Raw genomic sequence first — 15,196 nt, forward strand, 5'->3', positions numbered from 1 at the left:
AGGAAAATCATCTAAATAGTAATATTGATAAGAATATATATACTGATTAGAATGTAAAAAGCCTCTATATAGAAAAACATATATATCTCACTATCAAAAAAGACTATATTCTTAAATAAAGACTATATTCTTAATTTCAGAAGAATATCATCTAAAATCTTTAAGAAGATTTTTTAAGTATAAAATCTACTTACAAGAATATAATTTTTTCGGTGTATATAATATACACGTACACCGAAAAAATTGTATTCTTGTTTTGAGGATATATCCCACTTACTTTAACATCAGATTTACCAGACCAGTCATTTTGACTGGTCGTGCAATTTCAATTCAAAATTTTTACCGCATGTAACATTTGCTTTCCGAAATGATGTTATGACTTTTGTAGCTACAAGTAGAGAATACATTTTATGAACTTAATGTTACTTACTTTATATATTTCGTAACAAATATATTTTTTGTATTTTTTAATAGGTATATTTAAATAGCTGGTATATCTAGTGTTAAATAAACTTTTGTACAAATCGTTGCGAAATAAATAGACTTTTCTTTGCAAGACTTTTCCGTCCGGAACATTTCTTGTACATCTTGTTCACGTCGAGGAATTTGTCATGAGCGATCGACACGACCGATGTTATACATTCCGTACAAGGATTGTCAATACTTGGAATTGACAATAAATATCGACCGTCCGAGGGCGCCGTTAGAACCTCAAGGGCCGTCGACTCGTCGGCAGCTGCTTTGTACCTCTTTTCATTCTCGTCGTTTATCGCGATCCACGTCTTCCTTCCTCACTCTCTCTCTCTCTCTCTCTTTCCTCTCTTTTTTCTCCTTTACTTTCTCATCAACGTCTTTTCACTCCCTCGACGGTTCTCTCATACTCGGTGCGACCGCGCTCTTTCTAAAAATAGGCGCGCATCGAATAACGAACCGGGGGCGGCGGCGGCGGCGGCGGCGGCGGCGGTGGCGGTGGTGGTGGTGGCTAGGGTTGAAGTTTGCATTGTGAACGCGTACAGCGGTGTATATGACTACCAGCACCCCTCCGCCTATTCCCTACCCCGGATATAACCCGTAGATTTGACCCAATGACCCAGCGGACAGAGCCGAAATATCGCGGAAACGCCCGAGCAGGTTTCACCCCTCGACCCCGACTTACTGTGTGTGTGTGTTCGTCCTCCCTCTCCTCCTCACTTCCCCACCCCCTTTCTCTGTCGCGTTCAACCTCTTTTGTTCCGGTCTCTCTCCCGTCAGCCTTTCCCTCCCTCCCTCCCTTCTCTTCTTCTTCTGTTTAACGCCGATCGGCTATGCCGTACGTAGATATAAATATTTTGTTGTTGTGTATCTGTCGCGCGCGCGGTACTATCTAATGGAGCGGCATAATGCGCGGCCGCGACGTGATACGCGGCGGTATCATCGGCGCGCGAGCGAGCGACGCCGCGTTATTTCGACATTCCGCCGATGATTAATCTTTGGCGGCCGTTTTCGCGGAGGATAATCAGAGCGCGCGCGGCATCATAATGTATCGCGTGAGAGAGAGGGATTATACGCGAATGCCGTATAATGCGTTATATGCGAACGCGCCACCGCGCAGCCTCTTCGTGTCCGGAGATCCTCCTGCGGATTCTCCGGATATCTTCGACGCAATTAGACGATCCCGTGAGATTTTAACTCTTTGCCAGCGACACGAAACGTTCGCGAGCTCTTTGCTCTCGGAAAGTAAAGATAAGAATCACAGAGAAAAAAAAAACGTTAAACTTTTAATTCACGTGTATAAAATATGTGAGGAAAAAAACTAACAGCTCCCCGTTAATTTAAATCAAATATAAAAAATATCGTCGGTTTGAACAAAAATTGCCAATAAAAATCAAACAACGATTTTGTTGCTGTTGTGTAAAATTTATATTATTTAATTAACGTGATTGTATCGAAAATGAACGTTTTAACTTTTTGGTCCTCTTCAATAATGAATAACAATTGTATTTTTATTGACTTCAGAGAGATAAATAACGAGATATATATATATATATATATACCACATTCTCGACATGTTTTGTTCGACACGACGCGCGATTGTGTTACACGCCAATTGAACTGACATTGAACTCAAAAAAAAAAATGATTGCTCGGGTCGTTGATTAATACCATAAGATACGCGCGACCATAAGATACTCTTCGCTCCGTTGAAGAAGTGAATAGTTTTTTTTTTTATCGAGAAAGCGCGGTAAAAGAGAGACGGAAATAATAACGACGGGATCAAAAATAGCGAGGTCTAGATCTTGAAATGCGGTTTTACATGCATCGCGTTAGGGTTAATGTAAAGGTTTCTAGGTCCCGTGTGCATTATTAGGTAGTACGTACCGCCGCTTAGCGTGGCAATGCCGTGTGTGTGACAAATCTTCTACCTTTACCATTCCCTCTTTTTACCAGCGCAAAATTACTACGAAAGTTGACGGCGTCAACTTATAGGTATGTATATATATATATACACGCGCGCATATAGAAACGCATTTTGCGCCTTATATCCCTATCAGAGGCGCGTAACTTCTTTCGTAACTTCCCGACCGTTATCATAAAATTGCGAATCGCACACGTCGCGGTCTCAAACTCTCTCGACTTTTTCCCTCTCTCGGATATATTTCGCAAAACTAAGACAGAAAGCGCCGTGAAATCAACGTGCAAACACACCATCTCCGAATCGTCTCGCATAAACTGCATTGCGCGATCCGTTATGTAAACGGTATATCAGGCTCGTACGCTATATGTGTGTTACACGCGTGCGATACATGAAAGCGTCGCATATACACAAGGGGATAGGCGGTACATGTATAACGGGATGTGCGCACTCGCCCTCCGTGACGACGGCCTCTATGTTGCCTTATACTACTCCCCGACACTTTTCCAAGCGCGACGATAAGCGCGCGCGCGCGCGCGCGGAGGTATTTCAGGACCTTCTCCCGCGGTCGTGTGCACACAGAAAAAGTATCTACGGACACAGAGCGGAACAAAAACTTGGTTGTGTGGCTTAGCGAGAGACGGTACTTTTCATTAAACATGTAAGAGGATTTGTTTAAATCATTTATTTAATCCTGAGAGATATATATATGTGTGTGTGCGTATACACACAGATAATCGTGTAAATATCAAACGGAATTTTTTCTGGTTTTTTTATATTTACGTTGAATTTTCTGTGTGTGCAGTGCACAAAAAGAGCAAAACCCAAAATTTGTTTCTACATCGCTGTGTGCTAATGTTCCATTCATTCCGTTCTGAGCCCGCGTGTGTCACACACACGCTCTCGGCAGTCACACAATTCCAGACATTATTATTCTAGATATGATTTTTCTCAAGAGTAAAGACCTCGCTTTGAACACACACACGTTAACGATAGCGTTGGAAAAAGCGCGGAAAAAGTTGGCGATTATTTTAAACTTTATTGATTGCATCGATCTTATCCCAATAAAAATATTTGTTTCGAGAAATAAATCTGTGCAGACGCTATAAGTATAAGATAAGTATGTGTATTAAGTCGAGACGTGAGCATATAATTTTGTAATTAATATATTATATATTATATATATATTAATATAGATTAATATATTAATATATTATTTATTATATATATTAATATATATTAATATATTAATATATTAATATATTATATATATAGTGTCACATATCCCGACAACATTTATCAGCATTTATAATAATTTGTACATAACTAAATACGTTGATGGGATCACGTTGAGAGATATCTTTTTAGAGAGAAACGAAGTTAGCAGCAGCGCGGTAGCATTTTTCGCGGAAATGTCAGGAAAACTGTAAATTTATAATCCCGACAGTTAAAAACGAGACGTCATTAATCATGCAGCGCGCATCTCGGCGACGATGCTTCTCGAGTTGCAATATTCACCTGCTTTATTGCGCTTAATTTAGAACGACGGAAATTATAGCTAACGGCAGCGACATTTTTTATCGGATCATTACGCTTTTGTGCTCCAATTTGCACTTGATGGAACGCCTTTTCTGACTAATTGTTGACGGACATTCGAATAGAGTTACGCAATTTTGCGTAAAGCACATATATATATATATATATATATATATATAGAGTAGGCCATTTTAATGTTCCTAAATATCTCTTTTCCTACGCCTTTTACAAAAAATGTTTCCTACAAACGTTTGATTTTTTTCTCTGAATAGAAATTGTATAGATGTTGTCGAGAAAAATCGTAAGTGTGTATTTAATTAGGATTTTCCTGACTTTTTCACAAGTGTTTTTAATTTTAGAAATTAATGTTTCGCAAACATATATGAAGAGGTGCTTATAAAACAAATATGAGATCTTCCTAAATGCATTTTAATGAGTTGTTTTCTTACTCTCGCTCAAATTTCTCTTCGTAAAATTTATATATTTAATCAGTTGACTCTAGAAAACGAAATGAAATAATAATGCACATAATAATCGGATATTTGCCAAATTAAAATTAATTTCCAAAATTAAAAAATTGCGAAATAATTAGAGGAAAACTTTAAATACTCACGGTTGGGTTTATCTCGACAAGATCTATAACTTTTATTAAGAGAAAAAATTGATTTTTATTTAAGAAAAGTGATGGAATTTTTTGAAAGCGGCGCCATCTGAAAACAAGTGAATGTCTCTTGCGTTCCCTTTGAGGTCAAACAACTTTTGCACAAAACATTTTTTTGGAAAAGGCGTAGGAAAAGAAATATTTGAAACGTATATTAAAACGGCCCACCCTGTATATACAGCTTCATAATTTTTAAATGCCGGAAGATTATTTAAATTAAAGAAAAACAAAAAGGCAAATAATGTTTTATAGAGTAAAACACCCGATGATTGGCATTTTGAGTTCAAAGATTAGCGCTTTAAAGACCTGTCGATTTTTTGTTTCAAGAGTTACTTGAAGACTTGGAAATAATGTTAAGCAAATCCAAATTAATTTTATTTTTTAACTTATTAATCTCACCACGTGTCAAGTAAAGAGTAACCATAGAGACAAAGATGTTAACAGCTAGAAAACAAGAAGAAAAATCAATAAGCGTCAATCAAACCGAACGAGTGCTAAAACTATAAAAATAAGTTCGGCTACTCCGTACGAAACTTTTAACACACAGAAGATGTGATTGATTTTCAATTACGTATCGATCGGCGCGCGGTAATTTTTTTTTTTTTTTCCCGGTCAAATTTTATTAGGAACACGGAAAGCTCCTGTTGTTGAACCGCGAAAAAACAATTTCGTTCGCAAATTAATGAAGCTCCACCCTAGATTTAATGGCTTTCGAAAAGTTTGAATCGTCGCCCCGCCAAACCCATCGAGAATCAGCTTTTAGTTTCCTACCTAACTTTGCAGAAATCGCAAATATTCTGTGACGCTTGGAAAATTATTTTTAAATCGTTTATAAATCACATATATCTGCTCTTAATCATTAACAGACACGTACTTATCTCGAGTATAATAAAAATTGATTTTTGCGATATCAATTCTCCTTCTCTCGAATCTAAATTTTCAGATAATTCACTTCAGTTTTACGTCAAATATTTGAAAAATAAAAAGATAACGATGCGCGCCGGTTTTTTTCATTAAACTTTTTTAGCCGTAAGGTATTCGGATAAAATATCAGAAACTCATGTGACAGATATATATATACGCAGGACTTTTCTGTACACTAATCTTCTTCAATTATTTGTTACGAAAAATAAGATATCTATTGTGTGTCAATATATACGTACCGGAAACTGTTTCGAAAGAAACGTCTTTTCCAATACGCAGGAACGAGAAGACGTGCGCACGCACCTGCGCATCCTATAAAATCATTTTTTACTTTGGCTCTATCCGATATTGGCGGGCGCGCGGAATCCCGCGGGCGAAATGAGATAATATTAATCATCTCCCGAAGTACCTATCGTGGCGCGCGGGCGCACGATACGATACGTTCGCGTCGGCCCTGAGAGAAATGTGTTTTCAAGGCCGAGGAATAAAAAACAGGTTGGCAAGTTATATCTCGGAATCGATGTATGAACTAAAGGAAGTTATACTGGGTCAAGCGTAAAACCGCAATTCGCGCAGGAAATATTGAATGTTTCGACATTTGAGAAGCGTAAAAGAGAAATAATTTTACTTGACTGTGAGAGAGCGCACGTTACATTTGATAATTTGATTAATCTCGCGCTGTAATAATAAATTCGAATATCTGTGAGAATATAATTAACCGAACGAGTCGTCTTTCTAATGGCTACACCGAAAAAATTATATTCTTGTAAGTAGAAGATTTTATACTTAAAAAATCTTCTTAAAGATTTTAGATGATATTCTCCTGAAATTAAAAATATATTCTTAAATAAACTATTAAGAATATAGTCTTTTTCGATAGTGAGATGTATATGTTTTTTTATAGAGGCTTTTTATATTTTTATCAATATTACTATTTAGAGGATTTTCCTCTTAAGATAAGAAACTCTTCTTGGCGCCTATTTTAGTATCAAATATACTTAAAGTAAGTGGGATATCTTCTCAAAATAAGAATACAATTTTTTCGGTGTACGTGTATACATATATATACACCGAAAAAATTATATTCCCGTAAGTAGATTTTATACTTAAAAAATCTTCTTAAAGATTTTAGATGATATTCTTCCAAAATTAAGAATATATTCTTTATTTAAGAATATAGTCTTTTTCGATAGTGAGATATATATGTTTTTCTATAGAGGCTTTTTATATTCTTATCAATATTACTATTTAGAGGATTTTCCTCTTAAAATAAGAAACTCTTCTTGGTGCCTATTTTAGTATAAGATATACTTAAAGTAAGTGGGATATCCTCAAAACAAGAATACAATTTTTTCGGTGTAGTCTACAATGGGAGTAGGCTGTATAGAGTAAAAAGTAGGGTTCTTGGAGTTCTTTTATTTTTATACAAGTAATTATTTCGCGTTTTTTAACACACGTCTTTCATTGGCTAACAGTAGGCAGTGTGAAATGGGAAATTTCGTTATATTCCCCCGTCGTTTCTTCACCGAAAAATAGTTTACTCTCTACTCCAACAGCCTTACAACCTTCGTTGTGGACTAACCAGTAAAGTGGACTCGTACACGTTTATGGAAACGGAAAAATTAACCTCGAAATGTGGTTTTTATTGTGTGTCCCGTGTCGACTAATGTAATTGCGTTATTATTTTTCTCTCCTTTTGTTCCTGCTTACACTTTCGCGATTATCTCGTTACACAGAAAAAAAAAAACGTCTTTAACGGTAGAAGAAATAGAAAAGAAATTGCGTACAATCCGAAAACTTTCTCCTTTCGGGAGAAAATCTATTTTCAATTAGCAATAAATGTATATTTCACTACACGCGACACGTCGATGCGTATAAACAATCACAGATAAGTAGAGTAAGTAATCAATCTTCGATCTTTCTCTTCCAATTCAATCCGGTAACTTTATCCAACTGAAAATTGAATTTGTGCGGGAAACTTTTGTGCGGGACTCTGTGGCAGAGTAAATCTGTTGAGCTTATCAGGCTCGACGGTTAATCTAATACGTGTACATCTCGTCGTTAAGTAGAGACTAAACCGATGCATTTGTGCTCTTGCTTTAACAACAGCAAAAAAACGAAATTCACTTCGGAAGAGCGAATCATTAAGCAAGTGTATCTCGAAAACAACTTTATTGTGAAAAAAAAGAAAAAGAAAACTATCTGAAATACGTCGTAGCGAAAAAATTAACATCTTCGTTTGCCGCGTAACGTAATTTGACTAGCCACGAGCCGCAAGCAAACGTAAATTAAACGCAAATTAAATTGAGAAATTGATCAGACACAAGAGTTGATACAAAGGTTGGGAAACGGAACGCAGCTAAAAACTACTTACAACAAAGTGTCCAGATTAAAGAACGTAAGCAATCGAATGCCGAAAGGCAATTGTCGACTATAGTCGACGTTCGGCTGTGCAGATACATTCGGCGGCCGTCGACTAAAGTCGACGCTCGGTCGTGCGCACGGTGTAAGAATAACAGGAAAGAGTAGAAAAACAACACGTGAAAATAACGTGACTGTAATTTTATATTATATATAACATTAAATAATACATATTATACATATAATTTATTATATATTTATAATATTATACTTTATATTGTATTATATGTGTTATATACATACTACGGTAATGTCACTGACCTCCGCCGCGCGGCCTTGGCGGGGCACTGACCTCGGCCGCGCGGCCTTGGTGGGGGCGGGGTCACTGACCGCGGTCACGCGACCGCGGCGGGGTCAATGGCCTCGGTCGCGCGACTGCGGTGGAGTCACTGACCTCGGCCGCGCGACCGCGGCGGTGTTACTGACTTCGGTCACGTGATTACGATATATATATATATATATATATAAATATATACATATTTAATACATATAGAAATATATACATATTTCTTATTTATAATATACTGCTGTTATATATATAATATTTATGTTGATAAATTTGTGTTATGGTATCTAGCAAGAATATGTAATCTACATTTTGATGAAAAATGTTTTTGAAATGAAAAAGTCAAATTCGTTACACTTTATAAATATATAATTTACAATCTTTTTTATTTTGACATCGAGAATTAATTACTGCAATTCTATGTTTGAATATCGCGTACAATTTTGGCCAAAAATTTGATTGGCTGTCCCAATTACGTTGCCGTCTCTATGCGCAATAACTCACTCGTATAACTTACACGGTCGTACAAGATACATTCGGCGTCCGTCGACTATAGTCGACGCTCGTCCTCAAGACGTTAAATAATATGACTTCGGATCGAGACATATTTCTTTGATCACGAGACGTAAAAACCACATGGATTCTCTTCGTAAAAATTTCGCCAGTTGAAGAATAAATTGCAGAAAGTCGCAAGACGACAAATCGAGCGCACCGGTTTCGAATTCCAACCCGATAGTCGCACTTTATCTCGCAATATCGGTGAAACCGTTCGAAATTCTTTGAGCTTTGCAGCGAATTTCTTTTAAAACCAAGTTCGCATCGAAAAAGTTAATAAGAGACAAATAGAATATTTAATCGAATCAAATGCCGCGCAGAACCGACTCGCGCAGAACTCGTGAAAAATAAAACCTGACTTTTGATGACGTTCTGTCCATGTTTATTTATCGAACGCGATTTCTTTTTTTCTTTTACGTAAGAAAAAAAAACCGATATTTCCGCGTCACGTTTAAAATTGAAAGAAAAGATGGACAAATGCTTCTTCCCTAAAGGAAAAACTAAGATGTCGCACCTAGAAGTACGCATAAAGTTTTTCGAAGTTTCTTGAGAGAGGTAATTTCCGGAGCGGATGATGTAAAGAAATTCAATTCACAAGGTGTATAAAGTGATAAGTCAATTTTTTTTCAATTTTCTGTTCTTGATGTTATTTGCTAGTTAAAAAATGGAGTATTTTAATTATCCAAAGAAAGGGAAATTTTTGATAGAGATCCCGAGATATAAACACATTTTTATAAAACGTGTGTAACACAAAAAAACACATATATACGTTTCGAACTTTAAAATCGCTCTCTTCTAAAATATTACGAAAATGTGAGACTTATCGAGTTCTTCCCCCTGCAGTCTTCATATATGTTAACGCACACACACACACACACTCGCGCGCGATATATAAATAATTAATACAAAGAAAAAATCAATACATAAAATTTATAATATGTAAAATATATATAAAATATATAAATATATATAAAATATATATAAATATATATAAATATATATATAATATGTAAAATATATATATATAAAATTTTTCCTTACAATTGTTTTAAATATCTTTCAATGTTGACATTGATGTTTTGTGACGTAATTCAAATATATTATTAATTAAAAAATGTGTGTGTGTGTGTGTAATACACTATTAATATACATTTCTATAATTAGGAAATAATAATGTTATCGAGATTGCTTCTCGCATAATAATCACAATCTTGCTTGTGAATAAATATGCAAAGTGTGACAAAATGCGAATAGTTAATAAACAATGCAATTTGACGAAAGAGATTATCTTTTTCATCTCTTTCTCTCCCTCTCTCTCTTTCTCTCTCTTTCTTCGAGGTAGTAAATTCCCTTTATTTACAGGCTAGTGTGCGAGCGTAAAAACGGCGCGCCGTGAACTCGCCACGTATGAGCTAAATATAGACGGGCACATAGCGCGCTTTTCCAACTTTCCCCGAGTTTCAAAGCTGCAAAGCTTGTAACAAGTAAAACACGGTAACTGAACTCGGTCGTCTCTCTGTCGCAACCGTCTCTCACAGGAGGCGTTTCCTCTCCCTGCACATACGCGGCTTCTCTTTTTTCTTTCTCTCTCCCCCTCCCCCTTCTCGCCCATATACTTCATCCCCATAAAATCTCCAAGATCTCATCGTTTATTTCGGATGTGTTTTCGTAATTCTTATCTATTTTTTTTTTTTTTTATTTGTTCGTCGTCGCGTATTTCAAACGTAAATGAGATTTCAAATGTTTGCCCTTTGCTTATTATTGAAATACAACAGATTTGTTATGTATGAAAACGGAAATGTGCCGTCGGTTTATTAACAAGTATAGTAGTTTGAAACAATGATGGGGGAATTGCAAGCTCAATGATGCAACGGGTCGAAGTCAGTAGTTTGCGATCGGGTCGCGTGATCGATGCGTCATGAATATTTTATGAAAATATTAAGAACCCTCCCCCCAGGCGCTCGTTTCCCAATCAGTTGATGATATAATAATGAGAGACTAACGTTAATGACACATATGTTAAAAAACATCTTTTCTCTCTTTCGAACAACTAAGATAATTGTTAATATAATTTATGCGTGAAATGTATAAATAATTACATTATCGGATGTGGATTAGATCAGTTTTTTTTTTTTTTTCATACGAAAATTGAAAGCATCTTACGGTCGTGCATAATAATGGCAGCAATGCAACGTGCGTGTGTAACGCACAAGTGAGTCGGCAAAAAAATCAAAACACATAAAAACAATAAATTCTCTTTCTAACCAAAAAAAAAAAAACTCTTTTAGAAAAACATTCGAAATCAATTTCACGCTTTTAATATATATATATACGGGCGCTCGTAAAAAGCACGAGGCGTGCACGAGGCGTGCATCTCCAATATCTGTAAAAAGCCGTAGAGAAAGAGGTTTTTTTTTTCATCAAAATAATATATACATGATACACACACACACACACGTGAATCGGTCACCGATCAGTGCCTCGGGTCTATGCGGCGGCACGTAACGTTTCGTACGGTGTTTATCGACAGATACCTGGCGTCGGTTTGACTAACGGTGCGCGCGGTGACAGGCTCGGGATTGTGTGTGTCGCCGACCATTTCCCTAGGCCGATGATTTTCAATCACGATAATGCATCAAAGGTATATAACGGCGACGCGCGCGCGCGCTCTCGTACGTATTCGCAAGTGATGATGACGCTCGCGTATTATGTCGGAATCGCGTCGGCTTTTGTATAATTTACTTCCGGAGCAGTGGCTCGTCGAAAATATGCTCTCTATATCGTTGTCGCTAATAATTTCCTCCCATCGAGTATCTGTCGTTGCGCGCGCGCGCGCGCGCCGCATAAGCGTCTATAATAATCGCGTTATCGCGCCGAGCGGACGCGCGTCGCGCGCACGCACGCTGTTTCGATTTTCGAAGATAAAGACGCAAATTTCTATTTCCGTCTCACGGTCTCACACGGTCTTACACTTCGATTTTTTTGCGCGAAAAGTCGCGAACGCGAGAACAATCGCGTTCTCGACTTTCTTTCGCTTTCGCGTCGGAAGTCGCGCGAATATACTTAAGAAAAAAAAATAATAACCTTAAAGCAACATTATTATTATTGTAACATGTATTATTGTATGTTTGTATTGAAATTTTGATTTCAAGAAAGCGAAGATTCTCACTCAGGCGTTCTCCTCCGCATGACGAGTAATTTTTTTTTTTTTTTCGAAGAGACAAACTTAAGAGTGACGACTTTATACACGTCGCGAGCGTTGTAATCCCCATCTTTCTCGTCATGCAAAGCAGTTTCCGGAGAAACGAAGTCTGAATAAATCTACATCGTTTGCCCCGTAGCGCTCGTCACGCGACGTGCGGCAAGCCCGTGATGAGAGTGCGAAGAGAGAGAGACGTCGGTGTCGCGGTGCGTGCGCAGCATCCGCATCTCCGATCTAGGATTTATTTTCTTTACAGAGAAAGAGAGAGAGAGAGAGAGAGAGAGAGAGAATCGCAAGGGATTTTGATCCTCTTTCCCTTTCCCGTCGATTTCCCGTCGAAGGAAATTTAAAGGTCTCCGTAGTCTCCATAAAACCGTCTCTCCGTAAACATGACAAACACGTCGCGCCGTCGTCGAGAGCCATATAAATGTTGTTCAAATACTCGAACGTAAAAAAGAAAAATTTCGTCGCGGATGTTATTGTGTATTTTTATATATACGACAATAAAAATTTCGCCGAGAAAGAAAAACTTTACAGAGGGCCGAGCGTCTTATCGCTGATGGACACAGAGCGGATAAAAGTTCTTCTTCCCTCTTGCAACACCATAACTCTTTTGTAAATTGTCTCGCGTTATTATACACACATACCTATAATATAAGCGACCGTGTCGTAACTTCTCTCGCCGTATTATATGATCTAAACTGTTCCGCTTAGCTGTCTGATGCACAGTTTTTGGGGTCAAAATGTTCCTACACACGCACGGCATAATTTTCCCATCAACTTTACGTACGTCGACGTTATTGAGAGTTATACACTTTGGCACGTTTGCCGTGTTATTATCATCATATCACGCGCAAAGACGATTTGTATACGCGTTTTTTCACGTAATATAAAAAAATAATTTATATTTTTCAAATTATATAATATTTATATAATATTTATATTTTTCAAATTTTATAATATTTATATAATATTTATATATATTTGTAATATAATATTTATATATATTTATAATATAATATTTATATTTTTCAAATCATATAATATTTATATAATATTTATATTTTTCAAATTATATCACATTATGTGTGTGTGTATCAAAACAATTTGGATCGCGTTACAAATTGAGGTACTTATACTTTTTCTTTTGCAAAAAAAAGTATTTCACCCAAGTACGACGTTTACGATTTATCTCTCTCGCACGCTTATGTATTCGATACATTTTAGCCGCAAGAACGCGATAAGAGACGCGATTACAAACGACGTTTCTTTGTCGGCGTGCGCCACTCGCCGCGAACTTTTAATTAACTCCAAACCGAAACTTTGACCGCCAAGAATCTATCGAGCGCTACTATAGAGTAATGGCACTTGAAAATCCACTTGTTCGTGACGCTTTTAAGCATACACCGACACTATAACCCGCCCCTTTGTAAAAACAAGCGAGTCGAAAGTATACTATATATCCATATAACGAACGAGGTTCGGCTTCATTGACTGCCTCTCGCTATTTTCCGCCCTTCTCCTTTCGCGGAACGTGTATGAGTATAGGGAATTCCGGCAGATTCCGGAAATTCAAGGCATTCCAATTAGGAAAATCGATATCGAATTACGTGCTTGATTTAGCCCTTACATAACTGCCAAACAGTTTATTTATGACTTAAATCAGGCAACGATCTGCGTATGTGTATATATGGGCAATATATTTCCTCAACGAAATATTATTACACACCGTGAAGTTCAATAACAACAATGGAACAAAATTGTTATTATCGATTTCCCGATAATTTACGGAATAATGCAAAATTATAATGAAGAAGATTATTAATTTATAGTAATCTATAATTAATTATCGTATTCTTTCTGCGTTTGAACAAACATGTCGAATGTGTGCGCAATATAGCTAATTTACATGCGGCCGGGCGCGGTTTATATATCTTTGCCTCAATTACATTAATTAGCCAAATTGAAAAAGATTACATCGAAATTTCTTTTTGTTGCAAAAAAGTTTTTTTGCGTTTGCACCGGTTTTAATCGCCGATCGCCAATGGAAGTTTTCATATATTTACTGTTTTATCGTACAACAGCCGTAAGTTCATTAGGAAATAATTTTCTCATTAGTTTTAATGAGGTAGATTTTTTTAAGCCGATTTATGTGTGCGAATACGCGACACTTCATCGGTAAAAATGTCGAAGAAAGTTAATTGCTTTTCGCAATTCTCCAATTTTTTTAGGGGAAGAGGAAAATCATCATCGTATACGGTATCTTTCCATAAATACTCTGTGCGCGTTTCGAATTAAAAAACTTTCATTAAAAAGGGAGAATTCATTCGACCTGAAGCTTTTTTTTTTTTTTTTATTTAGAAGAGGATTGCAATTTTGTTAATTGCAATTTAATCTCCAAATTTTAGAACTTTGATCTCGATCGACGTCTCGTTATAAAGAAAATTGTGAAAATTTAAATCGATCGATCGAATAATCGATATTCATCAAAGATGAAGAAAATTCACTCACGTTGACTGTTACTACGTCGTATGATGTTCTCCAGGAACGTGTTTTGGGGGGCTACCAGGCCCCTGCGCCCCCCTGGCATCCTTTCTTCGTTGAATGGTCCCGGATCCTGGTCGCTGCGGTGGCTATCAGGATCTCGGCCGGCCTGCGTCGGCTTGAACGATCTCAAGCCGACCGCGACACATGGCGAAGGTTCGTCTTCGTAAATTTCCCTTTGTTTTTTTTTTCTTTTTTTTTCTTCTCTCACTTCCGCCGCTTCACCGTGATAAGATCACCTCTCGGTATATATATATATATATATATATATATTCTCGGTAACAAAAAAAAAAAAAAAACAACAACGGACACACTTCACGCACTCGCGATTGTTCGCGATGTCGTTCGAACGCGGTGACTCACCATCGCGACTCATTAGACCGGTACATGCGCAGTCCGAGCACACTAATCACTTTTGACTTCGCGACAAATCCCCCCCCCCCCCCNCNAAAAAAAATACTCTTTGACACGTTACGCGCGCGTTGCGTTGCGTAACAAGTGGTTTTATTTATTTATTTATTTATTTTTTCAAAAGTAAATACTCAGTTTGTCTTGTTTGTTGAAAAAAATTTCGCACTTTCGCGGCATACGCGAATGGACTTTTTTTTCGTATTCCTCTCTCCCGATCGCTCTCCCGACGAATCAATCGAAGCACTGCGTTAACTTATGGCACTT

The 15,196-nt window shown here is 37.2% G+C and overlaps 1 protein-coding gene across 2 annotated transcripts in view; it reads right to left on the minus strand.

The window, feature by feature from the left end:
- The window catches only part of LOC109860067 (potassium voltage-gated channel protein eag), an 84,285-nt gene extending 69,609 nt beyond the window's left edge, over positions 1-14,676 (minus strand). For both annotated transcript variants that reach the window (XM_020438915.1, XM_020438914.1), the window contains exon 1: positions 14,489-14,676. In XM_020438915.1, the coding sequence (XP_020294504.1) occupies positions 14,489-14,567 (79 nt within the window). In that variant the 5' untranslated portion in view covers positions 14,568-14,676. The remainder of the gene's footprint in view (positions 1-14,488) is intronic.
- Between the last annotated feature and the right edge of the window lie 520 nt (positions 14,677-15,196).

The sequence above is a fragment of the Pseudomyrmex gracilis genome, unplaced genomic scaffold (assembly GCF_002006095.1).
Source record: "Pseudomyrmex gracilis isolate BER0280 unplaced genomic scaffold, ASM200609v1 scaffold_323, whole genome shotgun sequence".
Taxonomy (NCBI): Eukaryota; Metazoa; Arthropoda; class Insecta; order Hymenoptera; family Formicidae; genus Pseudomyrmex; species Pseudomyrmex gracilis.